The 20,964-nt window shown below is 52.0% G+C and overlaps 1 protein-coding gene across 1 annotated transcript in view; it reads left to right on the top strand.

Moving 5' to 3' along the window:
- The first annotated feature begins 1,520 nt into the window (after positions 1-1,520).
- Positions 1,521-20,964, top strand: part of GPR137B (G protein-coupled receptor 137B) — a 54,750-nt gene continuing 35,306 nt past the window's right edge. The window contains exon 1 of the mRNA XM_061161425.1: positions 1,521-1,984. Coding sequence (XP_061017408.1) covers positions 1,616-1,984 — 369 coding nt within the window. The 5' untranslated portion in view covers positions 1,521-1,615. The remainder of the gene's footprint in view (positions 1,985-20,964) is intronic.

Below are 20,964 nucleotides of genomic sequence, written 5' to 3'. Positions count from 1 at the left end.
GGTCTATGTTCCACCGGGGCGGGGCCAGGAGGGGAGGACGCTGTTTTAATGAAAGAGAACACACGATTAGGAACAAAGTCGACTCTTAAGATGAAAAAATAAATCACAAGATATTACTGGAGTCTTGGAGATACTGGTCTCTTTCTTCTGTTTACCGAAATCGCTTGCCTAGGGCAGCGGCTTCCAGAGGGCAGCTTGGCGAGCGCTCTCTCCCACGGCACTCTACAACTCCAGCACCCCTAAGGTGATGCTACAGAGCCCCCCTGGGGATGTAAACTGAGTCATGGCCTTCGAGAAGCGACTCCTCTGCGACGGCAAACCAGAGGGCTTGTCTGTCCGATGCGCAGACCGCGGGTTGCATCGGAATCAGAGGCGATCACCCCCACTCTGAGGTCCGAGGGGCTCCCTCCGGTGCCCCAGCTGCTTTCCCGGAAGGTGAGAGGTGAGCATCTCCACCCCGCCGCGGCCCCGTGGATCTCCGGGAGGAAACAGCCCTGCTTACCACCGAGAGCAGGCGACAGTCATAGGGACCATTCTTTTCCTCACTCGGCGTATACAAACCTGACCTCACAAACACAAACCCTGTCTTTGGCATTTCTGGATCTAGAAGTAAACATCACTCCAGCATGAAAAAGGTTTTAAAAACGGCAGTCACTTCATCGCCACAGAGTCGGAAAGTTTTATTTTGAAAGTTAAAAAGAAATTTTTTGGTAACATTTGTCGTTGTTGGAATAAAATAACTTCTTGTTGCAAAACAACGAGTAACCATCAGCGGAGAGCGCGAAGCGCGGCGATCTGTGCGGTGGGCGACGCTGCAGCGGGTGGTTCTGGGGGGCTCCAGGCGGGCGGCGCGCGCGGGGGCGCGCGGGGGCGAGCCGAGCCGGAGGGGCGCGGAGCGCGCAGGGCGGGGGGCGGGGCTCCGGGGGCCTGGCGGCCGGGCGGGGGGCGGGGCGGGGCGGGGCGGGGGCGGTGCTCGAGGGGGCGCGCGGGGCTGGCGGGCGCGCGGGGCTGGCGGGCGCGCGGGGGCGGCGGGCGCGCGGGGGCGAGCCGAGCCGGAGGGGCGCGGAGCGCGCGGGGCGGGGGGCGGGGCTCCGGGGGCCTGGCGGCCGGGCGGGGGGCGGGGCGGGGCGGGGGCGGTGCTCGAGGGGGCGCGCGGGGCTGGCGGGCGCGCGGGGCTGGCGGGCGCGCGGGGGCGGCGGGCGCGCGGGGGCGAGCCGAGCCGGAGGGGCGCGGAGCGCGCGGGGCGGGGGGCGGGGCTCCGGGGGCTTGGCGGCCGGGCGGGGGGCGGGGCGGGGGCGGTGCTCGAGGGGGCGCGCGGGGCTGGCGGGCGCGCGGGGCTGGCGGGCGCGCGGGGCTGGCGGGCGCGCGGGGCTGGCGGGCGCGCGGGGGCGGCGGGCGCGCGGGGGCGGCGGGCGCGGCGCTGCCAATCGCAGACAGAGGCCGCCCCAGCGAATCATGTGGTGCCGGGGGAGGAAGTGCGGCTTGTTTTCTTTCCTCCAGTCGCCGGGCTCCGGGTGGAGCGCGATGCGCGGAGACCCCCGTGGGGGTGGCGGCGGCGGCTGCGAGCCCAGATGAAGCCGGGGCGCCCGGGTCGCGCCGCAGCGCCCCTGGCCCGATGGAGGCCCAGCCGTGGGACCCCGTCCGTAACGACTCGCTGCCGCCCACGCTGACCCCGGCCGTGCCCCCCTACGTGAAGCTCGGCCTCACCATCGTCTACACCGTGTTCTACTCGCTGCTCTTCGTGTTCATCTACGCGCAGCTCTGGCTGGTGCTGCGCTACCGCCACAAGCGGCTCAGCTACCAGAGCGTCTTCCTCTTCCTCTGCCTCTTCTGGGCCTCCCTGCGGACCGTCCTCTTCTCCTTCTACTTCAGAGACTTCGTGGCGGCCAACGCGCTCAGCCCCTTCGTCTTCTGGCTGCTCTATTGCTTCCCCGTGTGCCTCCAGTTCTTCACCCTTACGCTGATGAACTTGTATTTCACGCAGGTGAGTCGCGGGAGGCCGCCCCCGCCGGCGGGAGACACCTGGCGCTCACCTGGCGGGGGCGATGGCAGCCGCGGGAGCGGGTCACAGAGCCCCGGGGCCAAGTGTGTGTGTGTGTGTGGCGGGGAGGGGGGGAAGCATTGATTCTGGGTTGGTCCGAGCCCTGTCCTACCTGCAGGCCTTTGTCCCAGGTAACGCCGTCTCAATCCCGAAGGCGGAGAAGGGGAAGGGAAAGGAGAGCGAGGGCTGGCGGCCACCAGTCATCCTCTGCCCGCAGGTCGGCAGCACTCAGCGCGCAGGGCGCGCCGGCATCTCCGTGCACACATCAGACTCGGTACTGATGGGAGATGTGCCCACCAAGGAGACTGGCACTCCAGTTTCCCCTCTGTCCCCTCTTCCCAAAGCATCTGACCACCAGCATGGAAAAATGGCTGCCACCTTGGCCTCCAGATTGGGGCCAGACGCTGGCATTTTTTGAGGACAGAGTGGGACTGCCCTGATTTGGATGGGATGTTTGGGGCCTCCAGCATAGGAGCCCTGCTGAAGGGCAGCCTGCTCACTCATTCCACCGGGTTGCTACACAGCCGTCGGGGTAGCACCCAGCTCCCGAGCTGATGCCTCAAGAGCTCAGGGTTGCCCTGAGCTCATCAGAGAGGCCCCGAGAAAGAGCCGTAAGTTTCCTGGCGCCCTTTTACAGGCACTGGGGAGTCTTTTTATGAGCAGATTGTTAATAAGTTAATGGGAGAACGTGTGAATTGACTTGGCCGCTGTGACGCTTGACTTAAGTACAATAATTGGAAGTGTCTTGCAAAGAGCATGTTAAGTATTGTATGAAGGTGTAATAGTACAATACTGTCATCGGCATCATCATCTCTGCTTCCAATTAGCTTTCCAAGCACTAAAATGTCCATTTTCACTGGGACCCTGTCCAGGGGGAAGGCCAGTGATGTCACCTGGTAAGGGGAGTTTAAGAACTGTCGCTTGGCTAGACGCTTTGTGCCAGCAAGCATTACATTCCTTTTAATAGTGTCCTTATTTATTAAAAGAAAATGCTGTTGGGGCTTCACCTTCCAATGCAGGGGGTGCAGGTTTGATCCCTGGTTGGGGAGCTAAGATTCCACATGCCTTGCAGCCAAAAATCCAAAACATAAAACAGAAGCAGTATTGTAACAAATTCAATAAAAACTTTAAAAGTGGTCCACATTCAAAAAAATCTTGAAAAAAAATGCTGTTGTTGGAAAAAAGAAAAAAAAAAAAGGAAGAAAAGGTAGAATAAGAATTACTCTGGTGTAATGGGAGCCCCTGAATGACAATCTGGAGGCAACACTTTTGGCTAAAAACTAGCATAAGTAGCTATTGTAATTTTATCAAAAGGGATCTATAGATAAACCAGTCTCCTCCGTCCAGTGTATCAACATATTTTCCAGTCCACAAGTCATGTATGTCATCTGTCCAAATACAACTTTTAAATACAAAAACCAGTTCAGGCAGTCAGCTACAGTGCAGACACTCTGACTCTTTTTTCTTTTTTTTTTTTTGGATCCAAAGCAGGTGATTCCAGGAAGATTCAGGCATGTTGATGTTCCTTCAAGAACTGTGACAGAGGTCTGATTGCATGTTGTGTGATCAGGTCCCTTTTTGAGAAGAAAAAAGGACAGTTTAGAGCACGGCCATGGCTGTCTGGTAGTCACATGCAAATTTTGCCCTCAGAGCTGGATTAGGCGCAGAGCCACACATTTTCTGCACCATCTGCTGGTTGGCGAGTAAATGCTGAGTGAGGGAAAGAGTGACCAGGCCGACAGCCTCGCAAGCCGAGAGGCCACAAGCCACCGCCCTGGCTTCTTGATGACTCCCAGGTCTCGTTTTCTTTATATCTCCAGGGTGGCTGGCAGGAGGAGGTGGTACCGACTGCTGGCATCACAGACACCCTGGCAGACGAGCTGTTCCCTGGCTTCCTGGCAGACAGTCTGATCCTTCCAGGGACTTGTAAATGGGTCGCCCTTTGACTCCCAGCTCCAGCATCCCTCTCTCCCTGCCCCTCCCCCATGCCTTCTGTTAGGTCAGGTTCTTCAACCACTGGAATGGCCGGGGAGCATTAAGGATTACTGCGGCCTGAGCCCCCTCTCAGAGCAAGTAAATCAAGTTTTGGAGGGTGGGGGATACTGGCTAACAATGAAGAATCCTGTGCTGTGTGCTAGGCACGATTCTGAGCGGTCTTATTTATTCTTCCCAACTACCCTCTGAAGGAACGGTGGGTGATGTCCCCATTTTTCAGAGGAGGGCCAGGGAGGTTATATATGACTCCCTCAGGGTCACATGGCCAGTGAGCCCTAGAGCCAGGAATCACAGCCACGTCCGTGACATCAGAGTGCCAGGCTTATCCTTCATGGTACAGTATTTGAAACTTCTTACAGTGGGAAAGCATACCCTACTCTGAATGTCACATCATGTCCTCTGGGAGCTTGGCATCCAATTGAGGAGATGCCAAGTGTACATCCAACACAGCTGAGTAATAAGTCAAGGGATTTAGGGGAGAGTATGTTTCAGTTCCGAAGACCGCAGGAGATTGCTCTCTCCAGCTCCTGGTGGGACCGGTTCAGTCGTTAGCAGGCCCTGCGTCTGTATGTCTGGCTCCGAGTGTCTGTGCTCTCCTTGAAGCCCCAGGCACTGAGCTGTTTCCAGCTCTGGGCCCTGCTGGGTCCAGCAGACTCCTGCTCTAGGAGTTTGCAGGGCCGAGGCTGGAGTGGAGGCATTTACTCCAGAATCTGTTCTTCTAGCTCAGTGCTCATTTGCTTTTTAAAGGGGGCTTAGAAGGGGCAGGACCCTGAGACCTGAGGTAAACAGGAGTCTCTGTGCATGAGGTGTGGTAGGTCCTCCGCCCACAGGCTGTACAGTAGAGGCCCCAGGGCCAAGGCCGCCAGCTTCTGGGCCAGTGAAGTCCCCTGCGAGGCAGGTCTGTCTGTAGAACTGGGTCGGAGGGTCCTGGCAGCTCAGTGACACCTGGGTGGGTATGTCCCCCAGCTGTCCCCCCCCCTAGAATTTTGGGCCTGGATCTCCAACTCCTGGGGTTCCTGGATGTGAAGGAGTGTGGCGGGCTCAGCTTCCCCCTGGTACAGCCTCGTCTTGAGCCCTGAGACAGATTCCTGCCATTACAGGCCAGTTTGAGGAAGGAAAGAAGTGAACCCTCCTGTGAAAGAGGTGGTTTGACTAACGGACAGTGACGCAGGAGTCAGAACCTGCTATGCCTTAAGACTGTGGGTGCGAGGTTTCAGGGGCTTTCCTGTGGGTGTCTGAGGCTCTTGCTGGGGGCCAGGGAGTCATGGTGGGGGTTAGATCTCACGGTGGGTGTCTAGGGGTCATGGTGGGGGTTGGAATTCATGGTGGGGGTCTGGGGTCATGTTGGGTGTTGGAGCTCATGGTGGGAGTCTGGGGGTCAAGGTGGGGGTTGGAACTCATGGTGTAGGCCTAGGGGTCATGATGGGTGTTGCATCTCATTGTGGGATCCTAGGGGTCATGGTGGAGGTTAGAGTTCACGGTGAGGGCTTGGGACTGTGGTGGACCAGGGAGTCATGGTGGGCTTGCAAAGACCTGTGAATCAGGGGCCGGAGCCTAAGGAGCCAGCCCTCCTTGGGCTCTCTGGGCAGAGCTGGATTACTCACCTGCTGTAGGACAAGGGTGGCCCTAGTGCCCGCCCTCCGGGTTGGAGCAGGTAAAAGGAGGTGCGTTGGCGCTGCATCCCTCATCCTCTCCTCTCCCTCAGTTGAGATGCTCTGTCTGCAGCTTTTAATAGCCAGAGACCAGACTCTGGCCAAACTGCAGTCCTGAAGGTCAGGCCCCAGCACTGGCTCGGCCCTTCATTACCCACTGTGTCACTGAAATGACTTTTCCCTCCAACCTGCAACTTTCATGTTTGTCGAATGGCAGTGACACTGGGCCTTTCCTTGGAAAGAGGTTGGAAGTCATTGGTTCCTCATGGCTGCGGCTCCTGACCCCAAGAGCTGATGGGCCTGGGAGGTCCAGAAGCCCCACCTTCATTCTGCACACAGCCAACCGAGGCCTCAAGGATCCTGGTGACTTGTCCAGGGTCCCCGGCTAGGCACGCAGAGCCAGGAAGAGTGCCTGCTGGACACAACAACCGCCCCCACCTCCCCCGGCCCCTTAAAATGCATCCTGGTCCTTATCTCTGTTGACAGGAAACAAGGAGGCATCTGAAAATCTAATCCGGGGACCCTGTCTTTACCTCCACCAGGCCAAGGGAGGAGGCAGTGGTGACCTCAGGCCTAAGTGGATCTCGCTGTGGTTCTTGGCAGTCCATTTCATCAGGAACATTTGCTGAATCTGTTGTGTGCCAGGCCCTCATCTAGGAGTTGTGAAGAGGGAAGCTTCTCGGCCTCTTGGTGATTATGAAGGAGTAAGAAGCTTAGGTACACACAGGGCAGGCGTTTGTTGGTCCCAAGGACTTTATTTCAGAATTGGGCCCACGCAGTCACACGCAGGGAATCCTCACGTCTGCACCACACTGTGGCCTCCTGGCCCCCGCACCGGCTCCTTGTGGCCGCTCAGTGGGCTCACAGCCGCCAGAGCTGTGTGTGTGGCATGTGTGTGTACACACGCACAGGTTCGTGAGACGTTTTCCTTATTAGTGGTCAGTCTACCATTTACCACCAGCAGCCCCCAGGAAGTCAACTCCTAATTTTACTGCTAAAAGTCCCCCACCTCCATAAAGCAGCCTTCTACTTTTACAGCCCAGTCTCCCCGGATCTTTCCTCGAAGCCCTCACCCTTTGTTCTCTCTCCCCTGACTCTTGGCTGCTTCTGTGTATTAGGGCAGCAGCATCAGGGGAACCAAATTTCACGCCTTCAGCACTTGTGGGAAAAGTTAGCCTCCTCTCAGCATATCTGAGGGGCTTCCCCAGTGGCTCAGCGGGTAAAGAATCCGCCTGCAATGCAGGAGACACAGGGGATGCAAGTTCGATCCCTGGCCCAGGAAGATCCCTTGGAGAAGGAAATGGCAACCCTCTCCAGTATTCTTGCCTGAAAATCTCATGGACTGAGGAGCCTTGCGGGCTCCGATCCAAAGGTTCACAGAGAGTCGGACATGCCTGAGAGATTAAACACACACACACAGAGGCGGACGTGACTGAGAGCCTGAGTTTGGGGCCCCCAAACCCTCACACCTGTAGGGTTTTGCTGCATCCTTTTGCCTTCCTGACTTTCCCGTGGTCAAACAAGCAGGAACTAGCAGGTGGGCAGAAAGAGAGCACCGTTCTAAGGCTCTTGGTTGCTCAGGTGGGTTGTGCTGGCATGTCCAACGTGCCCTCCCCACCGGAGGGCTGTGCCATACCCCATTCTCCCGTCCCCAGAGCCATCAGCTCGGAGGTGCGGGGTGAAGCACTGAGGGGCAGGATGATCGGAGAGCCACGTCGATGAAATTGACAGCCCCTCATCTGAATGACATCCCTTAGTCTTAGGTTTTTGAGAACGACATAGTATGTGATCCAAAATCCACTGTCATCCCCCGATTTCTGATTGTCTTGCAGCTCCAGGGAGAGGAGAGAAGCCTCTTGGCTGTGGGTCTGACGGGTCGATTTTCTCCGGACGGATGGGCTCCGCACACAGTGCTGACCATCCCTGGCATGTATGTGCCCCTGGAGGTCTACAGAGGCTTGTAAATATTTCACTTTTGATTTCTCCCATGGCTGAAGTTTAGAGTCTGTTAATCTCTGAGGACAGATGACCCCGTGGTTTTACTCTTAGTGGCTCGTTTCCTTAAACTTGGGTGTGGAAAGCACAGGAAAGGAAGTTGTGATGGTGTCCACATCAATATTTTAGGCCTTGTAGGTACACATGGTCTCTGTTGTGTAATTTTTTTTTTTTAAGACATCTCTTTAAAAAGATTAAAAAAAAAAAAATGCTGTTCTAGGCTCATAGGCCCTAGGATAACAGATTGCAGGCTGGACTCGGTCCTTGGGACAAACTTCGGACAAGTCGAATGTGTGTCGCCTCGCTGTTTTGGGGGCAGGTCCTTCGGGCACTTTGGAAACAAGCCGTAACAGGCTGTGGCTTCTCGTCTCTTGGTTACAGAGTGTCGTTTACTCAGCGAACACATCAGTCACCTGTGTGCAGGTGTCCGGGATCAGAGACAGCTGGATTTGTGCCCTGAGGGGCTGCACACTGTAGGGGAAGACAGACACAAACAGAGCTGCATGCCACCCACGGCACGCAGAGAGGGTCCTCTCCCCACCTGCGGAGCCAGGGGAGACACAGGTGAGGGGCCTTGGGCTGGACGTCTTATGATGTCCTCCGCTCCCCGCCTTCTGTTGACAGATCCACCAATCAAGCTACGTAGTGTGTTAAACACAGGGTAAATGTCTACATGGGCTGAAATCAGCTCCCTGGCCTACGCCCTGCCTCATATGCCCTCCCCCAGCTTCCCAGACCTAAGAGATGCCAGAGGTCGCGCTGCCCATCAGGTGATGTGACGGTCCGTGGTGGTGTGTGACCAGCAGCGGACAGGGAGGTGCATGGGCTGAATGGGAGCCTGGCTGGCCCCTGAACCCCCATCCTGAGTCGTGCAGTCTGAGGACATGAATTTGGAGATCATTTCATTCACTCGACAAGTGGTTTGGGGTGGCATTCCTGTGCCGTAAAATTAACCCTTCTAATATGTACGACTTAGCGTGGCCCATTTTTGTGCAATGGTCACTGCTGTCCAGTTCCAGAACGTTTTTGTCACTCCAGGAACAGCCTCTGTGCTCATTCAGCAGTCAGTCCACTTTTCCCACTCACCCCGGCCCCCTCCGTCTGCTCTGGATGTGCATGCGCGCATGCATGCTAAGTCGCTTCAGTTGTGTTCGACTCTGCGACCCCGTGGACTGTAGTCTGCCAGGCTTCTCTGTCCATGGGATTCTCCAGGCAAGAATCCTGGGGTGGGTTGCCATGCCCTCCTCCAGGGGATCTTCCTGAATCGGGGGTCAAACCTGAGTCTCATGTCTCCCGCATTGGCAGGCAGGATCTTTGCCACTAGCGCCACCTGGGAGACCCCCCGTTCTGGATACTTCACATCCAGAACACACACCAAGTGGCCTTTCGTGTCTGGCTTCTCTCACTTAGCACGATGTTTTCGGGGTTCATCCGCCTCATAGTGTGGGTCACTGGCTCCTTCCTTTTCAGGGCTGGATGGTATGCTGCCGTAAGCATCTTCCACAGGTGACTTAAGTGCTGATCCTTGGAGGGACACTTACCACATTCTTCTGAGGCCTGTTATTCCCTGCAGGCTGTGCAGACCGGGTGATGGTCACATGTGGTTCCCGCCTTCAGGGGACTTGGCGTTGAGTGGGGAGAACAGGCCACATAAGTTCTGTCTCTCTGGTGCCAGCGGCCCCTGTGACTCAGTGACGGTCCTCACGGTGTCCACCGTGAGTGAGATGTTTCCGAGGGAAGGTTGGGGCCTTGATTCACTCCATCATCTCTGTAATTCTGCCTGCAGGACACATGCTTGACAAAGAACAGGTGGCTTTGCTACTTGTTGTCATGTTTAGTCGCTAAGTCATGTCTGACTCTTCTGCAGCCCCGTGGACTGTGGCCCGCCAGGCTCCTCTCTCCATGGGGTTTCCCAGACAGGAATCCTGGAGTGGGTTGCCATGTCCTTCTCCAGGGGATCTTCCCAACCTGGGGATCAAACCAGTGTGTGCACTGGTGCTGGGGAATCTCCTTGCTACTATTAGTGTAAGTCAAATCCTTTTACCCTCCTTTGTTCACGGCAGCTTCCTGGGATCCAGGCCACCACCAGGGATGCAAAGGTGGGAGGGCTGGCCCTGACTCTCGGGGCCCCTGTGAATGGTGTCAACCCTCCCATAACACACTGCTCTTTGCAGGGTTGGTGGCACTCGTTGCTTCCTCTTGAATTGTCCCTACTTGGGTTGGGATGTTCTCAGTTCCCTTCCTTGCTTCTTTTTTTAATTTTTATTTTCAAATTTTTTTGGCCATGCCACATGGCATGTGGGATCTTGGTTCCCCAACCGGGGTTTGAACCCACACGCCCCTGCATTGGAAGCACAGAGTCTTAACCACTGGACCACCAGAGAAGTTCCCCTTTATTGCTTCTGATGGGATGTGAGTTTGTCCCCCTCCGCCCTGGTCGTGTGTGTCCCTGCCTGGTGTCCCGCGGTGAGTTGGGGGCAGCCTAGCTGCAGACCTGTGTCTCGCTCCCATGAGCAATTTCTGTCACCACATTCCTTCTACTGGAGGGGGTCCCCCTGGCAGTTCTCTGGGCAGGATACTGGAGCATCCTCTGACCCTAAGTCTGCTTGGCACCTACAACGGAACACTGCCGACTGGGGCAGCTTCAACACCAGATATTTCTTTTCTTTTTCTTCTTCTTTTTTTTTTTAATCATCAATCCATTGCTTTCTTTTTTAATTTTTATTTTATATCGGAGTACAGCTGATTTACAATGTCATGTCAGTTTCAGGTCTACAGCACAGTGTTTCAGTTACACATATACATGTATCTATTCTTCTTCACGTTCTTTTCCCATTTAAGTTATTACAGAATGTTGAATAGAGTTCCCTGTGCTATGCAGTAGGTCCTTGTTAGTTTCCTGTTTTATTTACAGTGGTATGTATATGTTAATCCCAAACTCCTCTAATTTCTCTCTCTCCTCCCAGCCTTTCCCCTTGGGTAACCATAAGTTTGTTTTCTAAATCAGTGAGTCTGTTTCCATTTTGTAAATAAGTTCTTTTGTATCTCTTTTTAATTTAAGTTCCGCATATAAGTGATGTCATATATTTGTCTTTATCTGTCTGACTCAGTGTGATCATCTCTAGGCCCATCCATGTTGCTGCAAATGGCATTATTTCATTCTTTTTTATGATTGAGTAGTACTCTATTATATATACATACCACATCTTCTTTATCCATTCATTTGTCGATGGACATTTAGGTTACTTCCATGTCTTGGCAATGGGGTATGTGTATCTTTTTGAATTGTTTTTTTTTTTTCCCCCCCAGCTATATGCCCAGGAATGGGATTGCTGGGTCATATGATAACTCTGTTTTTAGTTTTTAAGGAACCTCCATACTGTTTACCATATGGAGTATGGTAAACATACTCCATATGCACCCACTTACATTCCCAGCAGCAGTGTAGGGGCATTCCCTTTTCTCCACCCTCTCTCACTCAGCATTTATTGTTTGTAGACTTTTTGATAGTCGTCCAAAGGATGGGGTGTCAGCAGGGTCAGGTTCTAGCAACGGCCTCTTCCTGCCTGTGGACAGCTGACCTCTCATCATGTCCTCACGTGGTGGAGAGCAGAGGGGGGCTCCTTGAGTTCCTTTTGATAAGCGCACAAATCCCACCTGTGAAGGCTCCACTCGTGCGACCTCAGTGCTCAGAGCCCTCACCTCCTAACACCATCACCCTGGGGGTTAGGATTTCAACTTGTGAATTAACTGGGGATGCAAAGTTCAAAATAAACACCACCCTGCTCCCGGGAAGGACAAGAGAATTCTCAGAATTCTCCTTCCTTCTGAGGCAGAAAGTTATTTTCTGCAGGAAAAAAATACACTTGAGGCTTCTTCACTGTTAACCTATTTTGTAGTTATACATCATTTGCTTCGAGGATCGGGGTCCAGTGGTGAGACAGCACAATGCTGCTGTAGCCACACCAGAACCTTCTTCCTAGAGCCGTGGGGTCTGGCTGGCTGGTAACCCATTTAGGCTTCTGGGTGGAGAAATGTATCTCACCCTGCAATGATGTGTCACCTTATTTAAGCACATTTAGAACAATTATGGGCAGGGCCCTGGCTGGTAAACTGTGAGCTGGGATGGTGGCAGGAGCAATTCAGAAACATATAACCATGATGGTACCTTGCGTGGCCACAGCCCTTCCCATTTATGAGTCCAGGGAGGGAGATGTGTGCCAGGAAGGCTCATGGGTCCTGTTCCGTCTCCACCCGCACCAGTGAGGGGACCCGGGGAAGCCCTAGGGGTGGCTGGCTCCACATCCCTTCCCTCCTCCGCACCAGTTTGGGCTCATTCCCAGTTGAAGCAAGACTGCCAGTCCCTGTGGGGCTGCCCTCTTGAGAAGTTTGCGTCACAGTTTGAAAAGCAGAAGTCACCGTGATGAACTCTAGTTCTGACCCCCTTATCTTACGGGAAGCACTGAGGCCCGGGGAGGTAGAGAGAGTTTCTCAGGGACGAGAAGAAAAGCAGGCTCAGGGAATTCCTGGAAGTCCAGTGGTTAGGGCTCAGGGTTTTCACTGCTGAGAGCCCAGGTTCAGTCCCTGGGTGGGGAACTGAGATGCAGTAAGCCAAGTGCAGCCAGCAACAAAAATGGCAAGTTCATGGCAGTCTGGCCAGCTCCACACCTGGACACAGATGTTCGGGTGGCAAGAGAGGCCACTGGAAAAAGCAGGGCAACTGAAGGCCAGATTTGGTGCCGTGTTAGGTGACTTTGAGGCTGTTTGGACGAGCGTACCCTTCAAGGCCTTGAGATGGTCACCAGCCCTCATGGGTGGTGCCTGCGGGCCTGACTTGGCCACTGTGGAGCCATGAGCTTGCAGGGCTGCCTGGAGGGTGTTGCGCGGGTAGACGGAGCCATGGTTCAGTTGTTGGGGACAGGGAGGCTCTGGTGAGCTGCTGGGGCAGGGCTGGAGGAAAGAGGAGCTTGGCTGAACCACTGGGAACTAGAGGAGAGGCGCTTTCAGGAAGGGAGGGGTCAGGTGGAGATGCCCTTCTCCACTGAGACCTCGTCCTTTCATCATTTGTGAGAGGGCCTTGAGAGAAGTGGGGGCTAGGTATGAGGCTGAGTTCCTGCCTGCTTGGGGCTCCCAGGCTGACTGTGGGGGTAGGGTGCAAATGTGCATGAACCTAAGGAGGGCTATCGGGTGCTGGCTCAGCTGGACAGGACAGGACTGGGCGGGAAAGCTCTCAGGAGGGCGGATGAAGGCTGAGGATGCTCCCAGGGAGTTCTGGGCTTTACTGAGGTTCAGAGAAGAGGCAGCGTCATTGTTGATCCCAAGATCACATGTGAAACATGCATTCTCAGTTGTGGCTGACTGTCTGTGACCCCATGGACTGTAGCCCTCCAGGCTCCTCTGTCCACAGGATTCTTCAGGAAGAATACTGGAGTGGGTTGCCATTTCCTCCTCCAGGGCATCTTCCCAACCCAGAGATCAAACCCCTGTCTCCTGCATTGGCACGTGAGGTCTTTACCACTGAGCCCCCTGAGAAGCCCCTCGCATGTGAAAGCAGCTCGCCTAAGGGGGCTCTGTGTCCCAGCGGTCAGTGTGAGACTGGGCAGTGAGCAGGACTCGCTCCTTGAGCCCTGCACTTGCCAAGTTCAAAGGCAGGAGGTGACAGGGTGAAGACCTGCCCTTGGGAGCTAGTCGGCTCCCTGGGGGCTGTCACACCCAGCCAGGTGGGGACACAGACCATGCCTTGGCTCCTGGCTGCTGCACCCAGAATGTCATGATGTGGACAGCATACACCTTTTTCTATCATGGGGTTCCATGGCTTTAAAATTTTTTTAAAAATTTTATTGATTTACAGTTTTGTTTTAGTTGTTGGTAGGAATGCAAACTGGTACAGCCACTATGAAGAACAGTGTGGAGAGTCCATAAAAAACTGGGACTAGAACTGCCATGTGACCCAGCAATCCCAACGCTGGGCATACACCCCAAGAAAATTAGAATTGAAAGAGACACATGTACCCCAGTGTTCATTGTAACACTATTTACAATAGCTAAGACATGGAAGCAACCTAGATGTCCATTGGCAGATGAATGGATAAGGAAGTTGTGGTACATATATACAATGGAATATTACTTGGCTATAAAAAGGAATGCATTTGAGTCGGTTCTAATGAGGTGGATGAACCTGATGCCATTATACAGAGTGAAGTAAGTCAGAAAGAGAAAGAAAAATACTGTATATTAACACATATATATAGAATTTAGAAAGACAGTACCGACGATCCTACATGAAGGGTAGCAAAGGAGACACAGACGTAAAGAGCAGACTTTTGGACTCAGTGGGAGAAGGCACGGGTGGGATGATTTGAGAGAATAGCATTGAAACGTGTACATTACTATATGTAAAATAGATGACCAGTGCAAGTTCGATGCATGAAGCACTCAAAACCGGTGCTCTGGAAAAACCCAGAGGGATAGGGTGGGGAGGGAGATGGGAGGGGGGCTCAGAAATGGGGGGAGGGCATATGTATACCGGTGGCTGGTTCATGTTGATGTATGGCAGAAACCATCACAATATTATGAAGTAATTATTCTCCAATTAAAATGAATTAATTAAAAAAATGTGTTTCGGGTTTACAGCAAACTGATTCCATTTTACATATATCTGTTCTTTTTCAAATTCTTTTCCCATTTAGGTTGTTACAGCATACTGAGCAGAGTTCCCTCTGCTATGTCATAGGTCTCTGGTGGTTGTCTATTTCATATATCTTATGGCTTTAAACACATGGCCAGGGTCCGCAGACGTAGAGATGTCACCCCGGCCCTTGTGGTCTCAGAGAGGAGACCTGAAATGCTGGACCCGTCTTGCTCTTCAGGGATTGCTACAGAAAGGGAGACATCTACATTTGGATTCAGCAGGTTCCAGAAATAAACAAAATGCAGGTTGAGCCACCCTGCTGTGGTGAAGGAGGATGCTCAGCATGTGGAAACACAGACTAATGACTGTCAGCCAGGGAGCCCGGGGCCTCAGGCTTTGCATAATTTCCCCAATATATCAGGAAGTGGGCAGCGCAGAGGGATCACGCGCACACATGGTGAATATGTCAGTGGTTCCCAGCCTCTTTGAGTATGAAAATGCCTTTTATGGTCAAGAGAGCATTTATGATCACAGTTTGGTAGTTGTGCACTTAGACTCGTGGTTTGAGAGCAAAAGCCGGAACTAATAATAATCAGAACAGCAGAGGCCACGCACGTAAACACTGAGAAGGTATCTGATAGGTGAGTGCTCTGTGTGAGTTCTCCTCACCCTCAGAGAAACCTATGAGATGGGCAGTGTTATTAGGTTCATTTTGCAGATGAGGCTCTTGAAGCACAGAGAGGTTAGGTAACTTTTCTAAAGTCACACAGCTGATCCCTGGTAGAGCCAGGATTCAAGCCCAGGGAAACCAGCTCCAGAGTCCACACTTTTTTAACATTTTTTTTTTTTTTTGGTGTGTGTGTTTGCTTAGTCACTCAGTCATATCTGACTCTGTCATGGCGACCCCGTCGACTATGGTCTGTCAGGCTCCTCTGTCCATGGAATTTTCCAGGCAAGGATACTGGAGTGGGCCGCCATTTCCTTCTCCAGGGTAACTACCTGACCCCGGGGTCAAACCTGGGTCTCCCACGTTGAAGGTGGATTCTTTACCATCTGAGCCACCAGGGAAGCCCCTTTTAAGTTTTATGTATATCTAAATATATCCTGCATGGATTGCAGGATCTTAGTTCCCTGACCAGGGATCAAACCTGGGCCCTGTCTGTGAGCTGAGTCCTAACTGCTGGAGTTACCAGGAAAGTCCCACACTCTTAACAATCCTTAGATGTCTCTCTGCTGAAATGGACACACATCTGTGACCTACAGACAGTGGGGATACCGCCCTTAGAACACGTGAAGGAGAGCCACGTGTTTCGGCATCGATACATTGCAAACTCCTCAGGACAGGTGAACAGACAAGTTGCAGAAGGGGATGGAAAGCATTGATTCTAAGTGAGACACCATGCAAGACTGGACTATGTATTATTTATCCTCTTAAAAGTAGGAGCCTGCTGGCTCTCAGAACACCCAAGTCAGGTGGACATTCTCTCTGTTCTGTGGGATCAGAGCCAAGGAGAGAGATGCTGGGCGCTTCAATGGTGTGTTTTCTTTTTTAATTAGAAATAAAATTCAGGACTTCTCTGGAAACCCAGTTTCCAGGTTAAGACTTCACCTTCCAATGTAGGGAGTGTGGGTTCAATCCCTGGTTGGGGAGCCAAGATCCCACATGCCTCATGGCCAAAAAACACCAAAAACATAAAACAGACGCAGTATTGTAACAAATTCAATAAAGATTTAAAAAATGGTCTACATCAAAATAAAACCTTTAAAAAAATAAATAAAAGAAAATGCCCTGGAGCAAACAGAACAGTGTCAAAGGAACTGAACTTCATGGTAGGTTCAGGAGTTTTGGTTAGGTTATTTCTTTGTGTAGGTGACATGGTTTATAGTAAAGTTTAAACCTACCATAAATGTGTAACATTTTCAAACGAATTTGCATACATACACTTAACAATAGTATGGGGGTGGCAGAGGTTGGTTTAGACATGGGTCTGTGTTTGGTGCGCATAGGATTGCAGACCGTCTCAGTTGCTCTGAGAGTCTCCAGGGGCCTTAGCCCCCTGGGAGGATCACAGATGTAGGACCAAGAGTCCAGCCTGGGCCTGGGGTCTGAAGCCTGTTCAGGGTGGGAAGGTTGCAAAGTGCTCACCTGCCTGTTTGCTTCTAAGAGGACAGCCCTTCAGGAGGTGGTGGCACCGAAATGGAAACTCTGTTGACATGGGTCGTGCCTTGGGGAGGGGGGCGGGGGCTGGACTTTGTAAAGCAAAGTGGCTACCTAGAGAAATTGTGAATCACGTACAGGTCTGGAGGCATAGTGCTTCACTGAGCCATCACAGCCATCACTGCCTCTGGGGACAGAAGAGGTTACTTTTGTTTAGTTTCGCTTAATGCACAAGGGACCTTGTCATCCCCACAGGAAAGAGCCTCAGACCTTCCTGCCAGAAAACAGCCAGTATGACCTGAGGAGAAATTACTGTGAAGCAGCAAAGGCCAGCTGGGGTTGGTAGGAGGAAAAGGCAGGCAGGCAGGACTTCAAAGGCTGGGAATAGAATCAGTGAGGCGGTCAGGGGCTGTAATTTATGAGGGGAGGGAGGCCCAGGGCAGCGGCTGCTTCTGGAACCTTTGTGCTTCTGTCAAGAGAGTACGTCATAGGCTGCGGCTCTCTGGGCACTCCTGCGTCATCTGAGAGGTGATGGGAAGGGCCTGAGGTTGCCAAGAGGGCACAGAGCCTGCATCTGGTTGAGGGGCTGGTGGGGGAGAAAGGAGAGTGGGGGGTGGCTGGGAACAGAGGTGTGCTGTCCCCCACCCACCCCAGCCTCCTTCAGGCCAACTTGGGGGTGATCTTTCTGCTTCCCCAAACCTGAATTAAATCTTCAGAATGTCACTTGACTTTCCTGTCATGGGCATCTGTTATAAGTAGGACTTTTAAAGGCCGTGGAAGTGATGCTGAGACCAACAAGCATCTGTGAGAGGAAGATGCATTATTCCCACCACAGGATGAGCGTTTCCATGGAAACTGCTCCTCAGCTCCTCTCTGTCCTCTGCATCCCAGCCTCCCGCCTCTCCCTCCCTCTGCTCTGTAATCCCGGGGCTGTACTGCTGATCTTAAACCTGGTCCTAGTGCCCCTGAATAATCTCTCTTTCATTTCACAAAGACATTTTTAAAGAGTAGCTGACGCTCTAGAATAGACTCCCCACTCCCACTTCCTCCTGCCTCCTTCCATCCAGCATTCCCCACTTCCTCCTGCGGGCATGTTCCCATCTGCCAGAGCCAGGCCCAGCTCTCTGCAGTTATCCTGTCCCTCTTCTGGGCTGCATCCAACACCCTGATGGTCCTGCACCCGGGTTTCCTTCTCCCCATTTCCCCACCCATGTGCTGCTCCCCGGCCCCTCTGCTGCCTGCCTCTTTCCTGCCTTTCTGCTACTTTATGTTGATTGAGACAAATTCACAGTCTATACAGTTCCCCATGTAAAGTTGAATGTTCACAGACTTGAACAGCCATCACCACCATCGGTTTCAGAACATTTAAAAAAAGTTGAAGTATTGTTGATTTACAAAGTTGTGTTGATTTCTACTGTACAGCAAAGTGACTCAGTTATGCACACACACACTCATATACATATATATATATATACACACACACACATACATACACTCTTTTGTATTCATTTCCATTATGGTTTATTCCAGGATGTTGAATGTAGTTCCCTGTCTATACAGCAGAATCTTGTTTATCCATTCTAAATGTAATAGTTTGTACCTGCTAACCCCAAACTCCCAGTCCATCCCTTCCACCCCATCCCCCTTGGCAACCCCAAGTCTGTTCTCTATGTCTTTGAGTCTGTTTTGTTTCATAAAAGTTCATAACACTTTTTGTCACCCTCAGAAGAAATCCTGGAACCCTTGGCAGTCACCCCATTTCTCCCCAAGCCCCCAGACCCAGGCATCCCCTCGACTACATTCTGTCTTCGATTTCCATATAAACACCCACCTCTGTTTTCACAAACTTCTCTCTGAACCGTTAGTCTGGTCCTTTGACTCTGGTCCCCTTCCACCCCCACCCCCGACCTTGAAGCACAGCTCTGATTTGTGATCGTGTGTCGATTCTACTGAAAACCTTCTGTGATCTCTTACCAGGGGCATGCACCTGTCTTAACTGACTTCAGGCTGCTGCCTCCTTCCTCACCTGGACTCGCATCCCAGCCTAGCCTGCTGCCCCCCTGACCCATCCCAGGGAGTCCAGGTTCCCCTCAGACAGCCTCATCTTCCCATAATCTCACTTTCTCATACTTCACACCTCCTCACACCTCCACACGTCTCCTCATACTTTCTCATGTCTCCTCATACCTCTTCATGTCTCCCCACACTACCTCACATCATCTGACACCCCACACTTCCACACATCTCCTCATACCTCCTCATGTTTCCTCACACCTCCTCACATCATCTCACATCCCACACTTCCACACATCTCCTCAAACCTCCTCATGTCTCCTCACACCTCCTCATGTCTCCTCACACCTCCTCATGTCTCCTCACACCTCCTCATGTCTCCTCACACCACCTCACATCATCTCACACCCCGTGCCTCCACGCATCTCCATATACCTCTTCACGTCTCCTCACACTTCCTCATGTCTCCTCACACCACCTCACACCCCACACCTCCACACATCTCCTCACACCTCTTCATGTCTCCTCACACCACCTCACATCATCTCACACCCCACACCTCCACACATCTCTTCATACCTTCTCACACCTCCTCATGTCTCCTCACACCACCTCGAATCGCCTCACACCTTTCACCTCCACACATCTCCTACCTCTTCCCAAGTCTTCACACCTCCTTATACCTCTTCAGGTCTCCTTACACCTCTTCATGTCTCCTCTCACCTCCTCAAATCTCCTTACAACTTCTCATGTCTCCTCTCACCTCGTCACACTTCCTCACATCTTCTTACGTCTCCTCATACCTCCTCACACCATGTCTGTCTCTGGTTGTGAGTTTGTCGAGGTCAGGGACCAGCCTTTCTGTCTTTTCTTAATTGTTAATCTCAGACTTGGTGCTCAGTGTCAGTTGATCTACCACAAATACCACCAATCTGAGTGTGGGGAGAATTGGAGTTTTTAATCTGGTCTCGCTTGTTCCCCAGCCCTTCTGATGGTCCCTGTCATCCTACCCTCCCATTATGTGGGTCTGGTTTTACAGGGAGCAGCCTGAGCTCACATTGTCAGTAGCAGTAGCTGTAAAATATGGAGGAATAGTTCATCCTTATCTGCCCCCTCCCTCAGGAACCCTGTCCCCTTCCTAGCCAGTTCCTGCGGAGGTCAGCAGGAGCCAGCGCAGACTCTAGGAGATGGGCAGCCCGATAAGAGAGCTGGAGTCAGCCCAGGAGGGTTAGCTCTACTTCTGAGCACTAATCAATCTTTAATAAAATTCCCTGGAGCATAGACAGGAAGAGGGGAGGGATGAGTAGGAGAGTTTGGATTTTCTTTTTTAAAAACTTTGTCCAGACATTTATGTACTTTATTTAATGAGGGCAAAAGTTAAATGTATACTATATGAGTTTCAAATGCCAGGAATTTAAATACAGCTTTAAGGAACTTAGGTTTAAGGGTTAACTTGAAGGGCAGGGCAGAGTTTTTAATTTTTTAAGTACAGCTTGAAAAGGCCCAGTTGAATTCAAGACATAAACATTTTTTAATTAAAGTTTTTAATAATTAATTTTTTAGCTGTGCTGCACAGCATGTGAGATCTTAGTTCCCTGAGCAGGGATCAAACCCATGCCCCTGCAATGGAAGTGCACGGTTTTAATCACAGGACTACCAGGCAAGTCCTAAGACATAAACATTTGCTTCTTGAACAGCACGGGTCCACTTTGATGTGGATTTTTTTCTGCAGTAGATACTGCAGAACTACACCATCTCCTGTTGATTGAATCCATAAATACATAGAAGCTGTCTTTACACTGAGGGCCCATGATGAATTCTACTCAGATTTTCACCTGGGTGGACGGTGGGTGCTCCTAATTCCTTTGTTGTTCAGGGGTCAACAGTAATTGTCACAAACTACAAAGAGTGGACAGAGCTTTTACAAATCATGGCAGAGGCTTTTATTTTGAGGTCATTATCTGTCACCTTTGCTTTTAGCTTCAAGAGGGTCAAACAGTTTATTAATACTGTGTATCAGATGGTGCCCTTACCCAGTAATGACGTTTCTCCTTCAGGCAGGGGTATGGATTTTAAGAGGGTATGAGTTGTGGGGTTCCCCCATCTTTTTACAAGGTGGGGTGCTGGGTCCCTTTTGGGGAAGAACGCTTGACGTGGGGGCCCCTCGTGCCCACTGCCTTGGTTGGTTGGTGCCTGTGTTCATGGGGTTGAAGGCTGAGTGTGGTTTAAAGTTATCATTGTTTCCTGTCTGTTGTGGCGATAGTGGTGATGATGATTGCAATTATTAAGGCTGCAGTGAACATTCTACCCAGGTTTAGTGCCTTAAAGGCAGTGTTTCCCAAACTCTGTTTCCTGGAACACTCTCTAGGCACATCTTCAGTGGCCAGGTATCTTTGGAAAACTGCTACATACTGTGCATTTCCCTTGAAGATTTACAATGTAGAGCAAAGCCTTTTAAAGGCTCTGGGAATTCCTGCAG

This window comes from Dama dama, chromosome 15 (genome assembly GCF_033118175.1).
Source record: "Dama dama isolate Ldn47 chromosome 15, ASM3311817v1, whole genome shotgun sequence".
Classification (NCBI taxonomy): Eukaryota; Metazoa; Chordata; class Mammalia; order Artiodactyla; family Cervidae; genus Dama; species Dama dama.
This window is presented reverse-complemented; position numbering and strand designations above follow the sequence as displayed.